This window comes from Falco cherrug, chromosome 2 (genome assembly GCF_023634085.1).
Source record: "Falco cherrug isolate bFalChe1 chromosome 2, bFalChe1.pri, whole genome shotgun sequence".
NCBI lineage: Eukaryota > Metazoa > Chordata > Aves > Falconiformes > Falconidae > Falco > Falco cherrug.
Genome location: NC_073698.1, coordinates 85,551,469 through 85,576,761, shown reverse-complemented (window position 1 = coordinate 85,576,761; position 25,293 = coordinate 85,551,469). Strand labels below are relative to the sequence as shown.

Sequence of the window (25,293 nt, the reverse complement as noted above, 5' to 3'; positions counted from 1 at the left end):
GAAATTTACCAAATAGATTTCTTGTAGGAAAACCCCCAGTTTTTCAGACTTGATAATTGTCAGAGCTTGTGAGTAGACAATGTAATATGTAGCATCTTCTAATCAGCTAAGAATTACTTCTTGTAATTAAAATTTTAAAACGTATTTTAAGTCCCATGCATTAACATAAAATTCTGCATGTTGCTCTGCCTTCAGACAGCATCGGTTATAGATATATTATTCAAAAATTTTCTGGCACAGGATTTAAAACTCTTTGGAATACATTCCATCCTAGTGCTGAATGACAAAGTATCCAAGTCACATTAATAAAACTGTATTGACTCCGGTAATTGAACAGGATGGACCAGAGTTTGATCTAACAATTACAAAGCATTAAATACGCTATCTATAGGATGTTCTGACCCTGTTCAGCTGATTACTTACATTATTTCTCTGCAAAACCTGCAGTGCTTTGTTGACATTGTTCAGAGCATGAACTCTTGTGGAGCCTTTTTCTTTTGCCTACAAACAAAAATTAAAAAAAAATTTACTACCAAAAATCAGAAACTAGAATAAACTATATGTAACTCAAATCTTATATTACACCTGTAGTGTTCTATTTTAGATGTTTATGACAACAATACTGAGAATATTACTACACATTGTGCACATGCAGCTTCCTGATATGAAGTAACAGCAACTGTGAAACAAACTGGATCCACAGTTGGAAGGCAATTTGGTACCTTGACATTTTTGAGTGAATGAATTATTGAATTGTATATAAAATTAGATAATTAAACACTGTCTTATTATGATTAGTCTTCTGCTCCATGGTACAATTTAGGAACATTACTTTGACAACTAAACAGATAAGCATAAGTTTGTTTAATGTTTATTTACAAGTACATTCTCTCTGGATTTTTATTTTCAAACTCCCATGCTGCTTCACTATTTTATAAGAAAATTTCAGGGAATGATCCCAAGCTCACAAACTCCACCCAGGAACACAAGAGATGCCATTAAAAAAACATGTGACGTGTCACTTTAGAATCTCCAGGTTAATAAGAGCAAGTAGTTCTCTCTTTTCAGACATATACAACTCCAATAAATGGATTTTATGTATGAAATTTATTAGCAAAATATTCTAATTCTACACATTAAATTCTATTCCTTGTATTTGGCACAAAGATCTAGCAATAAATAATTTCTGAATAGCAGCTAATATCTCAATATCTAAATGAATCCTACCTCAGTCTTGTTTCTCTTGCCACATTTTCTTAATAAGTGCATGCAACAAAGTAAATTATCCTTTCAAATATATGCCTAGCAAAGAGTTACTGTCTAATATAGCCTACAGTTCGTAATGTTCCCTCAATTTGAAATGGAAGTTGAAAATATTCAGACCCCTAAAAAGTTTCCACAGGCCCTCATCAATGGCAGAAATTAATGAATGCCACCCCTTACAGTTATCACAACATCAAGGCTACAATATACAGTAAATATGTTAATATACACATACAAGCTTTTGGCCTGTAAGACATTCCAGGAGCTCCAGAAGTCTTTGTCCATCTCGAAAATCACTAAAAAGATCTTCAATGTAGCGTCTTCCAAACTGAAATGAAACAATTACTTTAGTTAGTTCAAACACCAATAAAAGGAAGAATCAAATTTCTAAATAAGACCAGAAAGCTGTAAAAGCCACTGTCTTGCGACGTGGTGTATTTCACTTGCACAAATACACTGTGCAAATTAAATAATAAATATGAAGGTATGACACAAAGCAAAGGAGGAAAATATCTTACAACTAAACTAATAGAATTCTTTAACACGCATCTGTTTTCACAGGGTGCTATTGCATAAGGTAGATTGGTGCTTACCTTATTTCAAGTACTTTTCCTATAGCAACAAATGTACACCCTTCACTCCTCCTAAAATTATACTATTGATATAATTTTTGAGAAACTACTGCAGATCCAATAATTTATAACTTGTGCACATACAATTAATACAAATAATTAAGCCAGAAATAAATACTAATGAAGCTAGAGTACAAACTGGACTTGGCAATTAAGGTGCAATTTGGGAGAAAACCAGGGAAAATAATTTGCCAAATGGAAAAAAAAAAACCAAACCAAAAAACAACAAACCAACCAAAAAACAAGTAAACACCAACAAACCACAAACCAAACAACAAAAATCCCCAAACACACAAAAAGACATATCAAGTTTAATGGTCTAGTAGGCACTCTTTCATGTGGCAGAAACAAACTTGGAATTATGCATAGAGAGTTAAGTCTCAGGCTTACTTTAGTGAGGATCTAGAGCACATGTAAATTAATAGGACATACTTGGAATTGTACCAAATCGTGCCTCATTACCATAAATGGCTAAAACACAATTCACATTTTGTACACAGCATCAGCAAAAGACAAAAGGAAATACTTGGGATTTTCCTCCATGTGGCAATGGTAAAAGGTGATCTCTGTTCTGATGCTTGACTAATGCATTAAATTTTAAAAATATAGGGATATGATTTTGCATAGTTTAATCACTGTGATATTTTTATGTGCACCTATAAATTTTGATGTATTTTTGCATATCTGAGAGTTTTTGAGAACCACAATAAAAACAGTGATTATTTTGTGCAGTGTCAAGTAGGTTCAGATGTCCATGTTATTTCTAATCTATAAAGTTCCACTGATGCTTTGACTGATCTGAAAGGAAGCATCTGTATTTTAATTTACTATAACTGACACCATGATGACCTGCATTGCGTATCTTCCACTTGTACCACAAAGCAATGTAGATCTGGGAGTCCTTATTACACGGAAAACATTTGGTTTCCTGTCAGCCATGTTGTTCTTTTACTCACTGAAACGGTCATTAGAGCTAGCTGGGAATTTTATTAAAAATTTATTTTGTCAGAAAGTATCAATTCTTTCAGAAGGTTTCTTAAACAGAGAACAGATTTAAAGAAAGTTTCTGGTGCTAGACTCTTTTTTTTTTTCCTTAATCAATAAATATTTATGTGTACAGCACAAACTTTAGTGCTATTGGCTATTCTGGCATGACTCACTCTTCCTTGCTCCCTGACTGCTCTTCTCTTCTGAGACAAGAGTTCCTTTCAAATCCCTTCATTTTCAGTAAGGTCTTGCTTCTGTTTCACAGAACAAACATCCAAAACATCAAAAATTTTCTACAGCAGTGGAAAACTTTTTCTAGCCAGTTTTCACACCCTGCACAAACCATTCCAACTAAGCTAATTTCTAGTTAACATACAACTTACCACTTGACTACTCAAAATATCTGAAAACCAGTATTAAACAAATTCAGATACAATTTACTCACCCTGCTCAATCTCCTGAATTATCTGTTCTGTTAAAGATACCCAGCAACACTTTCCAGCCTTGAATTTAGCATGAGAAATAGTTTTGATAAAATGTTTAAAATGATGGTATGAACAATCATGCCATTATGCAAGTCATGTACTGTATTTATGATGTTTTCTATTACTTACTCTATACAGCACAAAATCAAAATTAAGAGAGAATATCACATCAGAGAGACAATACTCTCTTCACCAATCTTGCAGAACAAGAGTAATTTTTGCAGAGGGGAAGCACAACACCTATACACTTCTAAGGGAACATTTTAACATTCTTAAGAAAGTCAAAGTGATCAATAGGCCCTTCTGTAACACTAGGAAAGACTTGTGACCATAATGTTACTGAATCATTCTGGGAACATAAGCACAATGACATTTTGATAATAGGATATAATTATCTTGCTTTGTATCATAAGAGAAAAATAGAACTAGCCTTCATAACTGCTTCTATGGCTTTCTATCTTCCTTGTTGCAGCATGTAAGTGGTTCATAAATTTTAGGTTGAAATCCATCCAGGACAGCAAAAAATTCTGCTTGACAAAATAATATGAGGGTTTTTTGGGGGTAAAGCTTTCAGAAAGAAAATAAAGACAGCATGGCAGCATCCTCAGCATGACATATTATTTACAAATGTATTACAAGTAAAACTTAAAACAAAACTTACCACTGATTTTTAGGGTCTTGGAAGTATACCTTCCATTAATCAGGAGCTAAAAATACCTTAAGACACCCTATACTACTGTTACACATATCATCCTTAATCATCATCCTTAACCTAAAGAAGGTTGCTATTTTTCTGGCAACAGACTAATTAAGTCTTCTTTCTCAAATGGGCTAAATGTCTTCACTTGGTCAACATTGCAGTAAGTCTTCAGAAACAAAGGGCTCAAAGATGCATCAAATATAGCAGTTGTGCCATTGAAAAGTGTCTGTTAAGTTGAAGTATGAAGCTTCCAACAATGAAAAAACAAGCACAGCTAGTCAATGGTTTGTCAAAAAAGATGCCTAGTCCTTTATTATAAACTGTTGTTGAAAATAACCTTGTTTAAAACTTTTTTCTGGTTGCGACCTATAGGCATAGCTACTGCCCTTAATACCTACAGAGGAATGAAAATGTTCAGAATAATCTCCTGTGTTGTTTGTAAGTATGTGGATTTGTTACTCCCTCTATATTACAAAGTTACCCCAAACCTAATTTTTAAAAATGCCCATAGCAGCTGCATGTTGCATTGTTGGTTCACAGTTTTCTTTCTTAAAAACCAGAATGATGGAAGAGATGAGGGAAATGAAAGAGAGTAGGACGGAAGGACTGCAGATACCAAATGTGAAGCATAAGGTGACTTTTCATCCGTGTGGTGCTGATTTCCCAACTGATAATATTACTGGCAGCAATGGGGAACTAGAGATAATTGTATGACCTTAATCAATATACAAGCTACCTATAACATTATTCAAGTAGATCAGCAAAGTAATTGTCATCTCTCTCGGCCCTACTTGCTTATTTCAGGGAGATCAACAATTAATGGAGGGTTGGGGTATTGGAGGCAGGGATGAAAAAGAACAATGAAAAAAATAATAATTACAGAGTAAAGAAAAAAGGGAATAACCGTAAAAATGAAATAAAAAGAAAGAGAAAGAAGCAGAAATAATTTTCTAGAAGTAGGACTAAAAAGAAAAATCTAAGACCAGAATTTGTTAGAATCTTCATGACTAGAAAGACTCTGGGGATTTAAGTTTACAGCAGTTTTATGTATGATTTTAACCTACTGTCTTTGTGTTAAATAAAGGTCAAAATACAGATTATTTTCTTGGTTTAGCTGATATGGCTGTTGGCCACAACTGCTGATTTTTACATAATGTAAGAGGTCTTGAAGGAAATCCCATGGATTTATTTTAAAACATAATCACCAAAAAATGTGATACTGAAGGGAAGATAAGATTCCTGTATTAACATGGATGAGGACTAAGGAAAGGAATCCACAAAATACATTTGTATGTAAAAAAAAGACCCTACACTACCACGGTCAACTACACAAGCCTTAAGTCTTAGAATTATAGGGTAATGTACAATTAATATCTCAGGAAAACATGGGAACTTGCAGAAGAGTCTTCCCTCAGTCGCTATAAGAGAGTGAAACATAGAGTATTCCATGTGCTAACTCAAGTGCATGTACATATGTACATGCATGTGCATACTCTAGAATACTCTCAGTATTAATTAGAGTGAAACAATATCTAAAGTGTATTATTTTCCGAAATGAGACAACAACTGAACCAATTTTATGCCAAAGAATGTTACCTTGAAAAAAAAAAAAAAAAAGAACATATGGAAAAGAAAGAAAAGAGAAAATCAGGAAACAGACAGAAAATAAGTGTTGATAGATACATACAGTTGCAAATTTTTTGCTGTCAATGTAACTAGAAATCTTAAAACATCAAGCTCCATTCTATTCATCTCACTAGCCTACTATCATTGTCATTCCTGTGTTCTTCTTTCCAAAGACTCTATAATAGACCTCATTCTGTCCATGTAAATCTAACAAATACATTTTGTCAAACAAGTTAATTATTTAATTAGCTCATTCATCAGATTCATTATGGGAGAAGTTAATATCGTGGGAAGTATTACATGAAAAGCTAGTATGCCATGAAAAACTCTGTTCACAGCTACATGCAAGCCAGTAATTGTGAAAGCAATACAGGGAAGAACACCAAACAATTGAAAAATATCTTGTCCAGAGAAGGCACAAAGACATCCATTCATGAACATTGCCTCTCCAAAAATTATGAGTCAAAGTTCCAAAAATTCTGATCAGCATAAAACTGTTAGAAGACATTATGTTTTAGAATAAATTAGCATAGGCAAATCTTATACTAAGGAAAATAGAACGAAAGAGAAGGAAATAGGAAGGGGAAGGAATCAGGGAGGGGAAAGGAAAGGAGAGGAAGAGGATTAAGAAGTCATGACTAAAATTTTCTCCCACAAGTGCAAAGGGTAGAAATGTATTTCTATTACCTGAGATTCATAAACACTCAGAATTTAAAGCAATGAGTCCATAATAACAACTTTAGCAAAATACATGATAACAGTAGACTGTAACATAGCTATTATTTAAGGTTCTTTAACATGCATAATTTTTTGGTGTTTTGTAAAAATGCCATGTGATAGGTATTTTTTCCGACATTTTTTAAAATAATGACAAAGGGTAAAAACTTGGCTGAGGAAGAGATCTCTGACTTTTCATATTCCTTTGCAGAGCAGTATGCATTTAGATTACACTTTCAATTTGAGGGCAGACTAGACAATAAGAAGATTATTACAGGAAGACAAGTTCGATGCTATTTCTTATGCATTTTACAGTATTATTGGCTTATTATTATCCGTTCATCTGGCAAATCTAGCAACCAAAACTGACTGTCAACAGATGGAGAGAGACAGAGAATAAGTTAAAAGAGAAAAGGCACTGTAAAGACAGAGAATTCAAGGTTAAGCATGACACTAGACAGAAGATTTAAGTTTACATTAGCCATAAACAAGAAAAATCATCTTTCAATAAAACTAGTGGACACAGAAGTCCTTTGGACTCCTGGGAAAGGGAAATAACTGAGATCTTAGCTTGGGACAGGTCCTGTGACTCTGGGAGGGGCAGGAAACCCAGGTCACAGAGGCTGGAAGGGAGCTGTAGTGTGGTCCAGCTGTGTCCCCAGCATGCCGGGCTGTGGAACAAGGAGCCAGAGGTTCCCTGCAGTTTGGCCAGGACCTCAGGCTGCTGATTGATTACTAAAAAAAAAAATGAAAAGACAAGATATAATCCAGAAAAAACACTAGAACATAAGCCATAAATCTTCACATAACTTTTTCAAGTGTTTATCTCAAGATCAGTTTGTAAATCTGTAAATTTCACTGAATAGATGTGAGTAAGAAAGAAATAAAATTTGGTTGGATTACAGATGTTACCCTTAGAAAGATTTTAAAGAAAAAGCCTTTTCTTGCAGTCAAAGTATTTGATGCCTCACTCCATGAAACAATAAAGAAAAGCCACTGAGTTAATCTCAACAGATCTTTTAAGCCAGTTTTAATAAAAGAGGGATTATTAACACTTGCTTTTGCTATGTTAAATATATTAAAGGTTGAATTTCTCTCCCCAACATGCTCATTTACAGTTTGTTCAGTTCTTCTGGGAGGATCCATGAAAGTGATTGACATTTTCTTTCATTGATACTGGATTACTATTACAGCAGCAAAAGATATTGCACCAGTCATGAGGGAAGAAAGATGCACCAGGCATAGTTTAATTAGATCACAGCTTTACTGACTCATGGGAGGCACTGAGTAATAACTTGAGCCACACAAGCCATCCTTTCTCCCTTCATCCTTTTCTCCTGTTAGAACATGGAGGCATCCATTCTGCTGCAGGTAAAACTCTATGCCAGCCAGCTGGAAGTCAAACAACGTACTAGCCGTTTGCCTCTATTGTCAGAGCTCCGATCTGTTTCCTAGCCTTTGTAGTAGATAGTAGATTTTTTTTTTTTTTTTTTTTTTTTTAGTCTAACTTCAGCTTTCAAGGAATTCCACAGAGGAGTAACTGACGAATTTTAAAAAATTACTATTATTCACCAACAGGAAAATGTAAACCCCTTCACTAAAGATGCCACACTCTTCTCACAGGTAATGAACCAAGCATTACTGTGGATTTCAACAAGGTAGCTATCACAATGCCTGCAGCAGGCCCAGAACACCCAATTCTACCCTTTAAAGAGAGATCTAGAGGCAGGTCTTACAATTGTCTGAAGGCAGTTCATGTTTGTGGGACAAGACACATACTCTTACAGCAGGAGCAAAACCCTGTTGTTCAGGTAATGTCACCAGACCCTCCTGGCACTTCTGTTTGGTTCTTGTAAAAGGGTATTTTCTCCTCAGCACAAGAAGTTATTCCATTTCTTTAGTGTCATTACAGAGAAGGACACTCACACTTCCCCTAACTTTCTGAAGGATACCTTGCTATTTTCCTTTTAAAATAAATCAGAAAATCTCACTGCAGAGGCTGTACATATCCAGAACAGAAATACAGATGCCTTGACAAAGACAGTTATGTTAGTATAGCTATCACAAGATTTCTTAGCTATCAGAAATTTGTCTCTAAATTAAATGAAAATCAAAGAGTAAGCAAATAAATTGGTCACAGTAACTCATACCTCACCTTCAGTTTATCCTCATCTAGCTCTTACCCAAGAGGGATAGAGAGCTATAGAAATTTCCAAAGTCAAAGAAGTAGGGGAGTTTATCAAAGAGTGAAAAACAGTCTCACCATGGCGTCCAACTATTGTATAGGCTCTACAGGTAATCTATATTAATTCCTCAGTACACTTTATAGTATTCTTCTGATGCCAGTACATAAGGCTTTCTGAGATCCACTATGCAAAAATATTTTCTTTGTAGAGTGTTCTAATTTACCTTTCCTTTGTAGAATTCTACTGTAGGATTAATTATGTGATAATTAAAATACTGGAAGTTTCATCATGCATAACTGAACTTCCTGAAGTTTTGTTGTAATACTCCACATCCTTGGGATCACTGAAATTAATGAAGTTGAATTATCTTCTCTGCTACGAAAGGGATTCCATTATTTATTAATTAGACACACAACATTTTAAAAGTCAAAGCCAAAATAGTTATTAGCTATTCTACTTTCATATAAAACTTCCTTATGAGTTTTATTCAATACAACTTGAATTCACTTTAATTAGACATTCTAGCTTACCTATTAATGCATTTTTGAAATGAGATTTTGAAATTAATTACATCACTAACCAGATTATTTTTTTCCAGATTCAGTGTATTCTATTTTTCATAAGAATGAAACTAGATTAAGAACAGATATAAATTGTAATAGCATGATAGTAATAAAAAATTGAAGATCTATTTGGAGCAAGAAAATAAAATCTACTGATACAGTCTCCATTTAGAGCAGGAAAAATATATCAACACTATTTTAATAGCACTGTAATATATAGTATTTCAAAAAAAGTATAGAATCCACAATGTCAATCGCTAAAATGAAAAGATATCATTTATGTAATTTTATTTTTCAAAAGGTTAACCATTGCCATAGAATAAAATACTTTATAAACAACTGATATCGCTCATTGTGTGCAGACCACAAACATGCAAGTCAAAACATGAACAATTTTTTAGGCAAGATTTGATGGGCTGGTTCTAAGCTGACAAGATGGTATAGCCACCTCTGAATATCCACAACTGAATGTGGCAGGGTTTAATGTAATCATGTATCTGTTAACAAAGAAATAAACCCCACCCTTATTATCTGATATATGGTACATATATTTAATATATAATTATATATGTCCCCTTTAAATTTTGAAACAAGTCAGGTTATTGCCTCTGTGACAGAATCAATGGAAAAGTTTGGGTTTTTAAAGAAAAGGTTACCTCTGTTGTAATTCCAGCACAGCTCTATCTGAGATACAAATCAGGCAAAAAAATGACCAAAGCAGCTCACAGATGATGGGAAGAAAGATTTGAGGATTATTCCACCCTTCACTTGAACCACTGACCACCCAGATAATTCACACTCTGGTTACTTAGGATTTTAAAGTGTTCTGTGATAGATTTTCAGTTCAACTACTAACCTAAGCAGGAACTCAACTTAGTAACATAACCATTCAACAGCTCAACTTGTGCATTAAAAAACAATTCTCTTTTAAACTTCCCATTTTCCCATCAGCCATGGAAAAAAAAAAATAGGAGTAAGAGAACAGTCAAAGCCCTGGCAAAAACTAACTGGCTTCAAAAAATATTAAGCTGATGCTTGCTAAATACATCTATGCTAATTTACTCAGTAATTATTACACGAAGTTTTTATTTGGTAAGCAGTGGATGTACAATGTTGGCATCTACTGCTTTTCTGTTAAACAATACTAAGCTTAAAGGGATATAGAAAATAAATCTGGCAGCTATTTTACACCACTGTAGCCAGCTAACATCACTGAAGCATTTCTTATTTTGCAGTGTATTGCTGTTCAAGGTCATTAAGGACTAGATGACTGGCAGTGGGATCAAAACAAATGTTTGGGAAGTGGGTATGAACATACACTCATCAAGTTCCTACAAGGTTTGAAGAATGACTCATGATTTCAGAGTCAAGGATAGGGGCACTTCTTTTGACAGAGCAGCTAGCTTCATGCAATCCAGTAATTGACTGCAATAAGCTTTTTTCCAAGTATGCATGTAATTATGTTTCCCATCTCTGCAAAGAAACTTGTAAGAAAAATATCATGAACGAACAAGAACAACTAATTTTAATTTAGTGTTACCATCAATGTAACATTCAATAAATGATGGAATGTTAATTATATTTATGTGGTCCAAGAAACTTTTTTTTTTTTTTTTAATTTGTAGCATGTAGGTAGTTTTGAGTTTACAGTGGTAGTCTTAGAATAGCAGTTTAAAATGGTGGGAGCTGCAAAGATGAAAATGGAGTGTTTTGAAAGCCAGCCCACTTTGCAGTGGAGACTCACAAACTGTAGATGCCAAATACAACAATTTTGGCTAAAATTCTCATTTAAGGAAGCATTAGTTCCACAGCAGAATGTTTCCATGAATATTTCTTATTCAAGTAATTTATTTTTCCGTATGTGGTTATTAGAAAACAGAAAAAAAGGGAATGTCATCACTCTTGATTAAAAACACAAGCATTAGTGAAAAACCTTGGGCAGCAAAGAAAGATTCTGAAATGTTTATCTTTTGGCTTACTGATGTTCTGAATCTTAAAGAACAGTTTATTTACACAATGAGGTACAGAATACTGCATGTACTGTGTTTTCTCCTGTTCAAAGATGTCCTTCCTGAGTGAGTTCGGATTCTCCCTTTATTGAGGGACAAGCTTTAGCAATACATTTTGTCATCAGTTTAGAACTTAAATCCTGTCTGCAAATCTAAAGTGTATAAATGATAACTCAGATTTCTAACAATTTACTTTGGGAGACCTTCAGGTACATTGTCTTATCTTTGAAAATAAAACAGGAAAACCTCTATTACAGTTGTTAGTTGTAACAGACAAATAGTCAAACTTCTAAATAGATGCAACTGTAATCAAACAAGAAAAAACACAGTAATTTTCACCAATAAGAAAACAAAAAGAACAAACTGCCTAATTATGAAGTGTTGCTATTACTTGTATTGTGAATCCCATATAAATAAGAGACGTAACCTAGATCAATTCTTCACTGACCAAGATGTGAAAGAAGCAAATGTGATATGTAAGCTTGAGAGCTTGAGAACTTGAGCTGTAAGCTCAAAAGCTTGAGAACGAAATTCAGTTTGACCCTACACAGTGGCTCACATACATAGCAGCTCCATTTCTGTGCTTCCAAAGTTGCGGCACTGCATACTGCAACTGATTTTGACTTCCATTGGGAAGTCAGCTTCCCTGAAGCACTGAAGAATGGCCTCATTTGTGATAAGCCTCCAAAAAGGCAGGATCTTCTCAGTCCACCCTCAAGTTAGGTCTCCCCTTAGGGCTACAAACCATCAGTGAAATGCTCAGCTGAATATCCTGAGAACTGTCTTTGTCAGCATTGACCACATGGGGAATTCTGACCATTAAAGCTAGTGTTCCTGCTTTTGCAGCCCAAGCTTTCTGTTCTTAGTGCTTTAGACACCTTTCTGATGTAAGGAAAATGTCTAATCAAGGATGAACAGAACAATTTGTCATGTCTCAGAGAAGAACTTTCAGACAACTGGGTAGACCTAAGTCATTATAACAAGTCATCCAGTCTGCCTAATTTGACTTTGTCTATGGAGGAAGAGCCATAAAGTTCTGGCATTTCTTGTCATGTTACTACCTCCACTAACTTGTTATATGTTTTAGGGTTTCTGTACTGCGTTTGTGTGGCAAGGTTTTGGTAGCAGGGGGGCTACAGGAGTTGCTTCTGTGAGAAGCTTCTGTCACACCCAATGGATACTTGTAATAAGTATACCCACTCTGCTTGAGCAGAGTGGTTCTCCCATTTTTTTCCCATCAGGAGAAGTCAAGTCTAATTTCAGAGACTGAAAATCCACCTATAGAAACTACAGGGGTAACTAAAAGGATACAGTTTTCCAATACAGTCCATGCTTAAAAATTCTGTGCAAGAGATATAATTCATTCTCTATATATGAGTAAATATTTTTTTATTAAAAAAAAACCCAAAAACCAACAACAACAAAAAACAAAACAACAACATTCCTTGAAAGCACCATTTCCATTTGAACTACTACTAAAAATTAGTAGTCTGCTGTAGAGGGCATTGTCTATATGTAAAATTTCAAGAAATTCACAAGGAAATTCTAGAAAGAAAAAGCAGCAAGAAGACAATACTTGAAAGGGAACAGCAGAACATGTAAGACACAGCGGAACAGCAAGAAATGAGGACATTCAAAGACAACTTCTATTTGTTTTGACAAATTCAGATTTACGTGTATGTCAGTCTGCCAGCCTGTCAACAACAGACTCCAGAGGATGAGCTGTATGTCTGGCACCAGTTACTCAAGACTACATTATCCCTGTGACTGTCATTCCTTTAATACAGGACAGATCAGTGTACTACTCTTAATTTGATATCTCTATCAATAATACAGTTCTGCACATTATCGTCTGCAAAAGCATTTAATGTGTTACATTTAAAAGCATAAGTTGCTGTGTTTTGGCTACCAGCAGGTAGCATGTATGTGTACTTCGAATCATCACAACTAATGATGGTAACTTAGTGAAAACAATTGGCATATGCTACCTTTGTAACACCTGGCAATAAATAACCTAGATTGCAAAGGAATTTATGTACCAACTTGCATCTGTGAATCTGGATCCCTGTTTATAATTATGATATGATATGAATCTCTCTATAAACCAATAATTAAAAATTGACTGTAATACTACGAATATGAAAGAAATAATAAGTGACTTTGGTTTGCATTTTACTTGCATTTTTGTGTGTTAAGTAATAGCTTATGAATGGCTTCAGAAATCTATGCATCTTTTTGTTGGATTATACCACATATTGTGCCCATAATTTAACTACTTTTAAAATATACATATTATCTACTGATAATGTAGGGTATAATTCTAATCTCAATTGTTCGCTTGGCACTCTTACAAAAATATTACAGTGAGGATAATTGCATCCAGCCTGAAACTGTACAAAGGAAACAGATGACCAGCAACCAGTCTACAAATACATAACAGCAGCCTGAGGACAGCAGAATAAACCAGCATTCAAGAGATACCTCTCATCTGAGCAAGTTAGAAGAGATTGGTTCTCACTTATGAAAAGTGGAAATAATCCTTTGGACCACAGAAAACCATATACAAACACCAGAGATATGTAATGGAGCTTGAGGAAGACGGTTTTGGCTTCCTGATTCAAGGTGCTGTTGACCCCAGCCAGCTTAGTCTCAGAGACGAAAATCTGCAGCCATCAGGGCTAACCAATGTGGCACGAAACTCATAGTATCATATACCTAATGCTTGACCAAAGCAGTTGATCAATGCTTGATTCTTAGTTATTATCTTATTGATTGCCTAGTAGTTGGCAAGAAAAAAATGCTTTCTGAAATTTTGAAATTTCCCTGTGTCTTGGTCCCCCAGAATACTCCTCTTACAGGAGTCTACAAATTCTACACAATTGCAACACATTAGTGTCATGGGTTAGGAATAACCAGTAACAGCTCAAGAAAGTCCAGAAGCAAAAGCAAAAAATGACTGTCTATTGGAGTTTCACATACGCACTGCAGATATTATGGTCTTCCAAAATTAGCATCAGTTTCTGAAACTGAGAAGAGTTTTCCCAAAGATACCCCTGAATGCATAAAACAAGGGATTATAAGCGAAAAGACATGGGACAATTCTATTTGTCTTTTTAACAGTTCAGTCCAACAGTTTAATAAAAAGAAGTCTGTCCTTTGACATGGAATCTTAGGTAAAAAAGAAAACAAAACAACAACTTTTTAAGAAGACTTCTGGGCAACATCGCCTACTGCAGAAGGCACTACCCTGCCACTACAATCTGGCTATAAAACCAGTATCCCCAGTGCTGATACCACTGTTTTGAGTCATAGAAGTCCCCAAACCTTGGTTGCCCTGCATACATAAAGAAGCACCTCTGCAGCACAGGCACCCTCTTTGGCTTGCCTGGGTGAAGTTTCCAGTGGCTGGACCTGAGCAGTCTGCAGGGCCACAAGTATTTCTGCTAGCATTAATGCAAAAGGGACATTATGACTGACTCAGCACACTCTTTGAAGAATTACTGGACCTTTGGGAAGTATCTATGCAAATGTCAGCACAATATATGGACCGTGTACGGACATGATTTATGTAATATGGAAAGAATGCAGGTTACACAATGCATCAGTTTATACAGTTCGTGAAGTTTAACCTCAACTGCTGCTATGCATGTTAAGCAGATATTCAGTCTCCAATTCACTCCAGCACTAATTAGAAAGTGTTATTTACTGTAGAGTGAAGGCTTGCTCGGGCAACTGCCTGACATTAATTATTCTTTGAATGTTGGAATTTAAATCAAAAAATGTAAAAAAATGTATGAGTAATGCTGGTTTTGTTTAGTGTCACACAATGTTAAATCAATGAGGACTATAATGAGCTTTTATTCAGAGATACTTACAAAATAACTGTTTCGCTGCAGTTCATCACGGCTTCCCATATTTGCCGTCACCCTCAAGGCTAGGAAACTTTTCGTACAAGTTATAAGAAATGTAGTTATTTTACTCCTCCTAAATGATTTAAGCACCAAAGAAAGACAGACATTGTAATCTGGGGACAAATGTCTCCTTCAGATTTTCATTTTTCCTGGAATGGAAACAAATTTGGGGCCTGTAGCAATAGGACAAGTGGGAACGGTTGTAAACTAAAAGAGGGCAGGTTCAGACCAGATACAAGGAAGAAATTTTTTACAATGAGGGTGGTGACACATTGGAAGAGGTAACCCAGAGAAGCTGTGGGGGCCCCATCTCTGGAAGTGTTCAAGGTCAGATGGAGCTATGAGCAATCTGATCTTGTGCAAGATGTCCCTGCTCATTGCAGGGGTGTGGACTAGATGACATTTAAAGGTCCCTTCCAATCTAAACCATTCGATGACTCTATGATTCTATATTAGTGGAACAATTTGAATGCAAGTCTCATCCTAAAAGGAGTTCTGCTACATGAGTCCACGATGAAAACTTCAGCAGGCTACACAGTCTGAAAACAGTTTGAAAGCCCACAAATATACTTTTGTTATCCTACCAAATTGACAAATGGGAGAAACAGGGACAAAACTCACTGAGTCTCAAACATCCTCATTTCATTGACCTTTCATGTGCTGTAGTTGTAAATAAATTTTGTGAAAACCTGAATAGAAATATTTAAAATAGACAATAGACTTCATACTCAGTATTTTTCATTTCTACTCAAAACAATATAAATTTGTACAACAACAAAATAAAATTAATTTCTAGAATGCATAAATTTTATTTTTATGCAATAATTAAAATAGAAAAATGAGAACATGTAAAGAATGTTTCAGCAAAACCATGACTGTTTCCTGTTTTAGAATCATATTTATGTGCTTTTAATTAGCTCAAATGAATGTACAATAAAATGAAACTATACCAGTGATCAAGTATGCATTTTAAAATATAAGAGGTGTTTTGATCAATAGCTTGCTATTCATTCAAACAACTGCTCTCTACCCTACATTTCTTGGTTCATTGACATTTTAGAAAAACTGAGTCTTGAGAGCTCCAGTAAAAAGTAGCTGATTTTGAGTTGACTGCAAATAATTTAAAACACATACATTTAAATGTGTGGAAGCCAAACCTTTTGCAATATTCTACCATATGTTAATTAAGTGCTCCTTAAAAGGACTGCAGTGTTTATAAATAAATTTCACACATGATAAAAAATCCAAAATTGAATGGTCTGTATGTGCTGCCTTGGCTTGGTGGGTATACTTTGACCTAGATGGTTACAAGAATAGAGTGACCTAAACTCAGGGTATGTTGTTCTGCACAGCTAAGTATAATCTCAAGACTTCTTTAAAGTCCATGTAGTTTCACATCCATGCAGAAAGCATGCTAAAACTCATTTCACTGAAAGTGGAAAGTGGATAACTTAGCACCACAAAAGAACAGAATTACTGTTCTGTAACACAGCATGCAAATCTCATGCCATAGATTGACAGTAACTGTGTTTAAACTAGAGTCTTGGGGACTAAAGCATGTGTCAGGAATATGAAGGTTAGATGCAGCTCCTGCAAAATTCACTGTGAGATCCTAAGAAAAGTTAGCAAGCCAAATCAAAGAACTACTGTGCTGGTCTTGAGGAAGGCAAATTTAGTCTTGTTCAGGGATTCTTCAAGGGAGGCACTAAGCAACCTGATTTAATTTGACCTTGTATTGAGCTCCTGAGGTCCCTTCTGACTACAACTATTCCATGATTCTATGAACTTGCTGCTTTTTTGACAGAACTATTTTAAGCTAATGCTGCATGCTGCCTATAAAATAAATCAAGTTCCTAACTTCTGCTTGGTGGGAACACATTTCTTGGACCAAGACAGTTAATGCATTATACATTTGTATTAAAGTTCCAGTTTAATCTGAGTAACAGTTACAAGCCCAGATCTTGGGGCTGGAATATTTCACATTTATGATGACAGAACTAAGCCAAAGGTCTTCCTACATGCTAAATGTCAGTCTACAAATAACCTTCATAATTTTACATGGATAAATAATTGATATGGTATGGCCATACTTAAGTAAGTTAGCAGAAGGAAACAAGTATTCTAGGGCCGTTGTCAGACAATTAATAAAGAAAGGGGAAGAAACATGCTGGAGAACTCCTAAGCCAATTCTAAATGTAGAGAGATGTATATGAGTCTCTGGTTTCACATTCTATGTAAGATCTATTCCAACAAACTCAAAGTACAAATCCTATTTAATACCAGAACAAGCTTTAAACATTTTTAGTATTATTCCTCCTATATGTGTAGCATTACACTGCCTCCAAGCTAGAAATCAATGAATTAAATTAATGAATAATTGAAACAGATTTCTGTTTTGTCAGAAATCAAATCACTGCTTTGTGGGTTGACCACACTTTGCACCAAACCACCTCTAATAACTGTAGAATCCCACACACAAAGAAGGGCACCTGGCAGGGGCAGATGCACATATCACTCTGTCAGATTATGGACTTCAAAGTGAGGTACAAAGACTGAACCAGCACAACCAGCTGATCAGTCACCCTCCTACAAGAGCAAAGGTAAGTAGTTCAGGGCTGCAGTATGCTTAAAAGATCTGTGCAGTCATAAGCAATGCCATGAGTGAACAGTGTTTAATTGCACATTGCACCACCCACTAAAAGAAGCTGGGGAGGATGAATCTAGCAGGTGGCAGCTGCAGCACAAGCGAAAGGACACATTTCTTCACTTCGTAGTTAGAAAAGCTTTGCCAACAGAAGGCTGCACACGCTAAAGCTGACCTGAATTAAAGCAGTTACTAAGCAGCTTCACAGAAGAGAAATTCACAAAAAATTATTCAGCCCCCCAAATCATTGGTGGATCAGAAAGTCCTTGAATTGCAACTGTTGGAGACTGTAAGATAACAGGAAAAAACAAGTCATAATATGTTTGCTCAACAACCTTTGTTTTTACCATAGGGTTTTTCTATATTTATAAAACTAAACCTGCAATTGTCCATCATTTCTAGCTATGGGGCCTGACCTGGTTTTGGCATGACATACCTTACTTCCATGTCCTTCAAATTGTGCTCCAGGACTTCACATCTAGGGGCCATGTGTTTGGGTTTTTTTCAACATGGGTATTCCAGGGCCCCAGCAAAATCCATCTTGAACACTGCACTCACTTTGACAAATATCTACCCTGTCAGAACTTCTATTATCTTTTTTATAATTTATTAACAGCTTGTCCAAGCAAAAGAAGTTGATTTTTTTTTTATTTTGAAGTTTTTAAACATCAGTAGTTTTCAAATTGCCAACCGTTTGAAAAGAAAGATTCACTGCTAAATCTCCAATAACATAACATAACATACTAATATAAACATTCTACAGTTATTTAGCCTAATGGAGACAGAATTTCTAAATATATGTGATTTAAGAACATAGTCCTGTTTAAAAAAAAGATAAAAAATCATAAACTTAGCTTACTAAATATGAAACTGTCTAACAAGAAAATGACATCTTGGAATCTGAGTATTCTCAAATCTGTAATGCTAAACTCACAGAAATTATAAATTTCCCATTTACATAACCATTTGAAAATCTTTTACTTAAACTGCTGTGCCAACCTCCTTCTTGACAGCAGGATATTAGAATCCGAGGTATTAAGTAGCTGAAAATTGTAAACAGAGAAAACCCTACATTGCCTATGCAATCTCTCCCATCCTGAAATTGCCTCAAATCTGCTATTTCAATATCTGTTCTACTCAGTAATCATTGAGAGAAGGCAGCTATGAAAGAGGTTTGTTTCACTCGCTGTATGAGTTCTAACAAATTAGTATTACCTATTATAAGGCTTTGAAGATTATAATTATAAATTCCAACTGTTTGTGCCAATGCCTCTTAACAGACAAACTTCCTCACAGCTACTAATTGGCAATATCAAAGTGCTTCTGAAGAAAGCAAACTCACCACTTTTACACAAAAGCACTCTCATCCTCAAGAAACCACCTACATATCACAGTGCTCATCAATCAGTGGAAAAGAAATTCATAGCCTGCCAACATTTGAATTTCTGTAAGAAAGAGCCCACCAACATGTAATAGCCAAACAAAAGTGGAAAAAAGAAGGGACCAAAGACAGGTTGAATTGTTTGGAAAATAGTACAATTGAGGAAGATCTCCTAGGGGCATTGTGATGCCCTTCTGACACTACCTTTGTTAGGAGAGTTTACCTACAGGTATGGTGCTGCAACTTTATATTATAGGTGTTTAATCAGCCTTCATTAGTATTAGCTTTTGCTAGTATTCCTCTGGCATCTAAGGACTTCAGTCAAAGCCTACAGCTATATTTTACTATGCTCAGAACACATGCACAACAAGTAATTAACGGTCATTGTCCTGAAAAGCCCAAAATCTAATTTCAAATAACATGTGAGTTTCCCACTGGCTTGTTTTCTTTGATGAAAGTGTATGTTTCTGAAGGCCAAGTTTTGGCTCTCTGTTCCTACCAGCACTGAGAACTCTGTTTGCAACTAAGAGGCATACTGTGGTGATTGATGATGATGATGATGATGATGATGATGATGATGATGATGATGATGATGATGATGATGATGATGATGATGGCAAGCCAGATGCATCAAGAATCCTATCATAATAACTGCAGGGAATCAGGATGTTTTCTCTTGGATAGGAACTCGCTCTAGTTTTAAGTCCCAAGCTTGTACAAAATACCTGTATGAGTCACTTCAAGTCAATCAGCAGGAAAACCCTTACAGTATTTCATTCAGATCTGATGAAAACAATGCAGTCTCACTGATGTTCCTCTCATATTTTCTATGGACACTCATATAATATAAAAAAGTTTCAAGCCTGCAAAACATGTTACACTTGTTTAACTACACAGTTTCCTATAGAGGAAAAGCTATACCTGCCTTTAGAATCAGACACCCTAATTTATTTTCCTGCTTGGCAGGCAAAATACTTTCAAGTTTTTATACTGGTTTCAGTACTAAGGGCTTATCATAAGCTTCCATTTTGTTTCTACATTGCTTCCATCTAAAGTCCTCTCTGATACATTCTGCATCTCACAGATACTTCATCACACCCTAACATTGTAGTAGAAATTGAGTTCACAGCACAGACATATTAGATATGGTTCACTTTCCTCTTTTTTTGTTAAAACATTTTGTTTTAAGAGTCTTTTGCTTTTTTTTTTTTTACTGGAAAGTGAGTCCATATTATTTTTATGGGATACAAATGATTAATGGAACCACAGACTACAGCCTGAAGTGCTAATTTTGGTCTGATTTTTTTTCCAAATAATTAGTAACTTAGTAATGTTACTAAGAGAGGAGAGTATTGTTCCATTAATCTATTTACTGCCAGTAGATTCAAAAGGCAATGGTAGATTGAAGAAAATCCAAAAGAGTTCCACAGGTGTTTCTTTACCTTAAATTCACATTTTTATGGTTAGACATTAAAATGCAGATAATACCTGTTTATGTCTTATAATACAGCCTTAAGACCCACTAGGGTGTATTCCAGCAGAACGTAAGCCTAAACCTCAGGTGCGCTGAAAGCCTTCTTGGGTCATCAACATCTGCAGTATGCATTAAAGGACCACTAAAACACATCCCAGAGAGTCCCAAAAGTATTAAAATATATCTACTTACAGGGAAAGTAGGCTAAACACACACAAAACTACACTCCTATAGCTAAAGCCAATTTTCATCTCACTTAAAACTAGCATACTGTCTTTTCAGGTCAAGTTTCATTTCATAAATGGAAAGTGACACCTACCCTTTTCCTCATGCAGCATTCTTCTGAAGATAACACCCAATTCACTTCCACAATTTTTACTTCAAAATCATGATGGCCATATAACCTTAATCTGTAAATTATATACCAAAAATCTTTATATGGCTGGGTATATTAATAACATTCCTATGTACCTAGTAGAGCTGAGAGTCTTAAAGTTGTGTGTGTCGTTCCCCAGCAGAGGACTATGAGGATAAAATGCCAGTGCAGCTGAGTTCCAGAGTCCTCACGTGCTGGGGATTCAAATGATTCAAACCCCCCACAATAATGTCCTCTTCCATCACATACATGCCATAACCTGGTCCCTGGAGCCAGACTTGAGCTACCTAAGTATTCTGGCAGCTCAAACTCATAATCTTTCCGCCCTATTTTAGACAGCAGAATACAGAATGAATAAATAAAAGAACCCCAGTGGATCTGTAGATAAAAGAAAAACATTTTGGGGTTACCATGAAAAGTGGGAAGGGAAAGAGATGTGTGTAAATAAACAAAATGGTTGCAATACAGATGGAAATTGAGTATCACAAGGGTTTTTAAAATGAAAAGAGTGTTTCTGGATCATTTCCTTCCAATTTTTATTGAAATTTTGAGCAAAAAAAAAAAAATAATGCTCTGGATAGAGTTTCTTCCTCTGTTCTCATCCATGACAGCACTTTATGAAGCACATACCCATTATATGAATACTCTCCTTCCCAGACATTCAAAATACTTTAAAATCCTTCTGTGCAAAACCTGGAGGTAACTAGACCTTTAAATTCAGGCCTTAAAATACTCAGCAAGCCCAAAAGATGAATATTTTTGACTGGGTGAGGGGAAGACATATTCCCTACTGTACAGCTGAATACAACTCTGCTCATGATGGTGGCAATCAGAAAAAATTGTAATATCTCTCAGCCCTCTAATATGTGCTGCAGTCATCAGATTGGCCTGTTGTTTCAAACATCTTAATCTAAAAAGCTAACTGAACAGTAAATATCTACCAAGAAAATTTGTAGGCTTGTCTTGCTTTTTAAAAGAGACAGTAAAATGATGTCAGTTGACCTAGAAATGATACTGAACACAACGACCTGTCTTTGTAAGTACAAGGTGGTGGTTGTGTTGATAGGCAGTACAGAGTCTGCAGCAGGTACAGAACATTTGTGTCGGTCTGAAGGATCCTTTTTGTTTTTTCCCCTTAATTTTCACAGTTGTCATCCCCTCCTCCACTAGATAAGTTCCAGTAACAACAAAATTTTTGAGAATGGAAGGAAAACCACTTCTGGGTGGTTACTCAGCACATGTAGGCCTAGTGAACGAACCCAAGAGATGTGAGACAAAGAGGCTTCAAGAAGTGCAGTCTTTGGCTTTTTCTTAGTGAACGTCCTTTAATATTTCATTAAAAATACTATGGCATCATTTACACACATACACATGAGGCAGGTTTTTTGTGTTTTTTTTCTGCCAAATACAACATGAAACCCACTTATTTTAAACCCACCATAACACTATCAGGCAAATTTCACATCTTTCAAAGGCAAAGCCAGTCAGTATAATACAGCTATAATCGTCCCCTAATTTTGATGCAGTTTAGTGTGAAAAAAAAATTAATTGATGTATGTTGTATGAACTATGGTAAAAACCTTTATTTCTGAAGTATTTTCTTTCCTAGGTTTAAATCTGGCCTTCTGAGTTGGATTTCTTTTTATAAGGAAGTAGAAAAAGCTGTTTGAAGGGTTTAAGCTTAGTCTTAATACAAATTCATGTGCCTCTGAGGTATTCAGATTGGACTGTGTCAGTACTTAACATTTTAAAGGTCCTTAATGAAGCAAAGACTCTGGAAACTACGTTTGCAAAACTATGTAGCCTGGATACAGGGACTCAGCTTCGTTAATTCAAATGTTCTTTCATATTTTAATGGGCAAATCTCAATGGAAACACTTGCAAAAGAAGGAAATCAAAAGGATTTATTTTAATAAGAATCGTCATTGGTATTGGTGGAGGTCATAGATAATCAGCGAGCAAGCACACCACTGACACTGTTTTCAGGGACTGCAGCAAAACTCAAAAAAACCTGTGCTGGAAACACATCGGAGACTAAAGGAAAAATCCTTACTGAAGGCACTGTGATACCGATAAAAAGATACAGGTTAAAAAGATTTAGCTGAAGACTTCCGGGAAGCCCATGGAAGATCTGCCAGCAAAAGGACAGATCTTGCACTGCTTCATGACACAGATGTGAAGGCCCTTCCCCTAAAAGATCCCAGGCGATTTAACGTGACCATGTTGGAGAAGTCCATGAAAAGAAAACAGGTGTGCTTCAAGCCAATAATTTTTTAATGTTCAGAAGGACTCATGTAAATACAAATGAGACTGGAACCACCATTAGCTTCCTGTAGCACTGGAAGTGAGGCACAGGAGTCACAAGGTCTAGGTGGCATCTCAAAGCTGCAGCAGATGTTCCAGGCTGCTCTAAGTAAGGATGAATGTTGGTATATAATAAAAAATTGCCAAGAATAATTTTCTTTCTTTTGTTTGTGGTACATGAATCATTTGACCACGTACTCAAATAATGTGCATTACTGCGGATGAAGAAAACTATACCATCCACCTAGTAATTAGTAAAGTTTAGATTATTTTTTTTCCTAATGTATTTCTCTCTTTTTTACCATGAAAAGGCTAGTTCCAAATACTTAGCTTAATGTTACCATGACAATATCCCAATTCCTTAACATGCATTTAAATTATCAACTGAACAAGCTATTTAGTCTTACGGAATTACATATTGTGTAAGGTGACAAATCCTTCCTCTTCCCCCGTCCCCCTCTCTCCTCCTTTCTCTCCCTCCTTCCCTCCCTCCCTTCCTCCCCCAGCATGCAATGGACAATTTACCAGAAGTTATTCATTATTTCTCTAGAGCAATGAACATTCTAACCCTGACAACCAGACAAAAAATGGTGTTTTCTGGTAACAATCTTCCTTACCTCAGAGCACTGAAAGCCCTATGTTGAAAGGACAAATTAAGTCTTAACCAGATATTTGGTCAACACATGGAAACAAATCTTTGTACTATCTTTTCTGAAGGCTTATAGCAAAGTTAGCTTTTAATAGACACCTCCACTCCATATAGCATTAACAATGTCCATTTCCTCACTACTTTGCACCAGTTTTAGTCATGCAGATAACATGCTAAGCAGTGCCTCTTAATTTTAAAGAATCTTGAATGAAATTATATTAAAATGCCCTAAACTAAACATATGTTTCCACAATCTAAGAAATGTATCTAAACCATTATTTTTAAAAATTGGATGAGTAAATTGGTCTTGCAGTAATATTCTACCTGCCAAGTTTCCATACACAGCAAATGAAATGTCTGGATTATAATTAAAGCTCTCAGGGTGGAAAAAAAAAAATAAAAAATGTCAGAATACCATCTAATAGAATGGCTGTCATTATGCCAGTTTTCTCAAATGTTAAGCTACCAAAAGCACCTCAGGGATGACTCCTTTCTTGGCAATAATAATAATACAAAACAGACAACTCTATGTGTCTGTATATATAGTATCTCTATAACATATATTACTGGTTTATTTATTATTTTATATTATTGCATTACTCTTCTACAAATTTATTGTATATTATATATGCTTTTTACTTTTATTACTATATCTATAATATAAATTTGACTGTAGGCACCCAAGTAGTTGGTGCTGCTAATGACAGAGAAAATTCTGCTGACCAAAGAATACATACTCATCACTGAGAAACTACTCAAGAGACCCCAGCCTCATGAACAATGAGAAACTACTCAAGAGCCCAGTATGCCTACAGCACAAATGCTTTACTGGTATAAGAACAAAGTATCCTATCGTGCAGAAACTGTGTATAGCACAGACCATGGATACAAACAAGCATAAACCCTAATTTTGTAGGTATGCCCAAAAGAAGCACCAGGAACAGAAGCAGTTGTTTCAACAAAACTACTTTTTTACAAATACTGTTAGGATCACTCAGTAAGAACAATTTTTTAAACCAACACAAACCAGACACTTGCCAGAGAGGTAGCTATATTTGAAGAATAATAAAAACCTAGGTGTGTCCTCAGCTATTTCTTTGGCCTCTATACAGATTTAGAAAAATATAAGCCTTTGAATGTAGTATGGTCAAGCTTTGTGTGAACATATAACTATGCAGATGGAATGGATTTGAGTATCTGAGTTGCATTTCAAGGTAAAAAAACAACCAACCAAACAACAACCCCCAAAACCCCAAACTAAAAAAACACAGCACTTTGATAGGATATAATATTTAGCTTCTTCTTTCTCCTTATCTTTTGATATTTAAGACACACATTTTATCTTGAAGTTCAGTGAAGGTGAAGAGAGGCCTGACTTTCAAGGAG

General features: G+C 35.6%; 1 protein-coding gene across 11 annotated transcripts in view; it reads right to left on the bottom strand.

Moving 5' to 3' along the window:
• DMD (dystrophin) overlaps positions 1-25,293 on the bottom strand; it is a 1,162,157-nt gene that overhangs the window by 885,974 nt on the left and 250,890 nt on the right. For all 11 annotated transcript variants that reach the window (XM_055701082.1, XM_055701084.1, XM_055701085.1 and 8 more), the window contains 2 exons: positions 1,499-1,591; positions 424-501 (listed from right to left, as the gene is read on the bottom strand). In XM_055701082.1, coding sequence (XP_055557057.1) covers positions 424-501; positions 1,499-1,591 — 171 coding nt within the window. The remainder of the gene's footprint in view (positions 1-423; positions 502-1,498; positions 1,592-25,293) is intronic.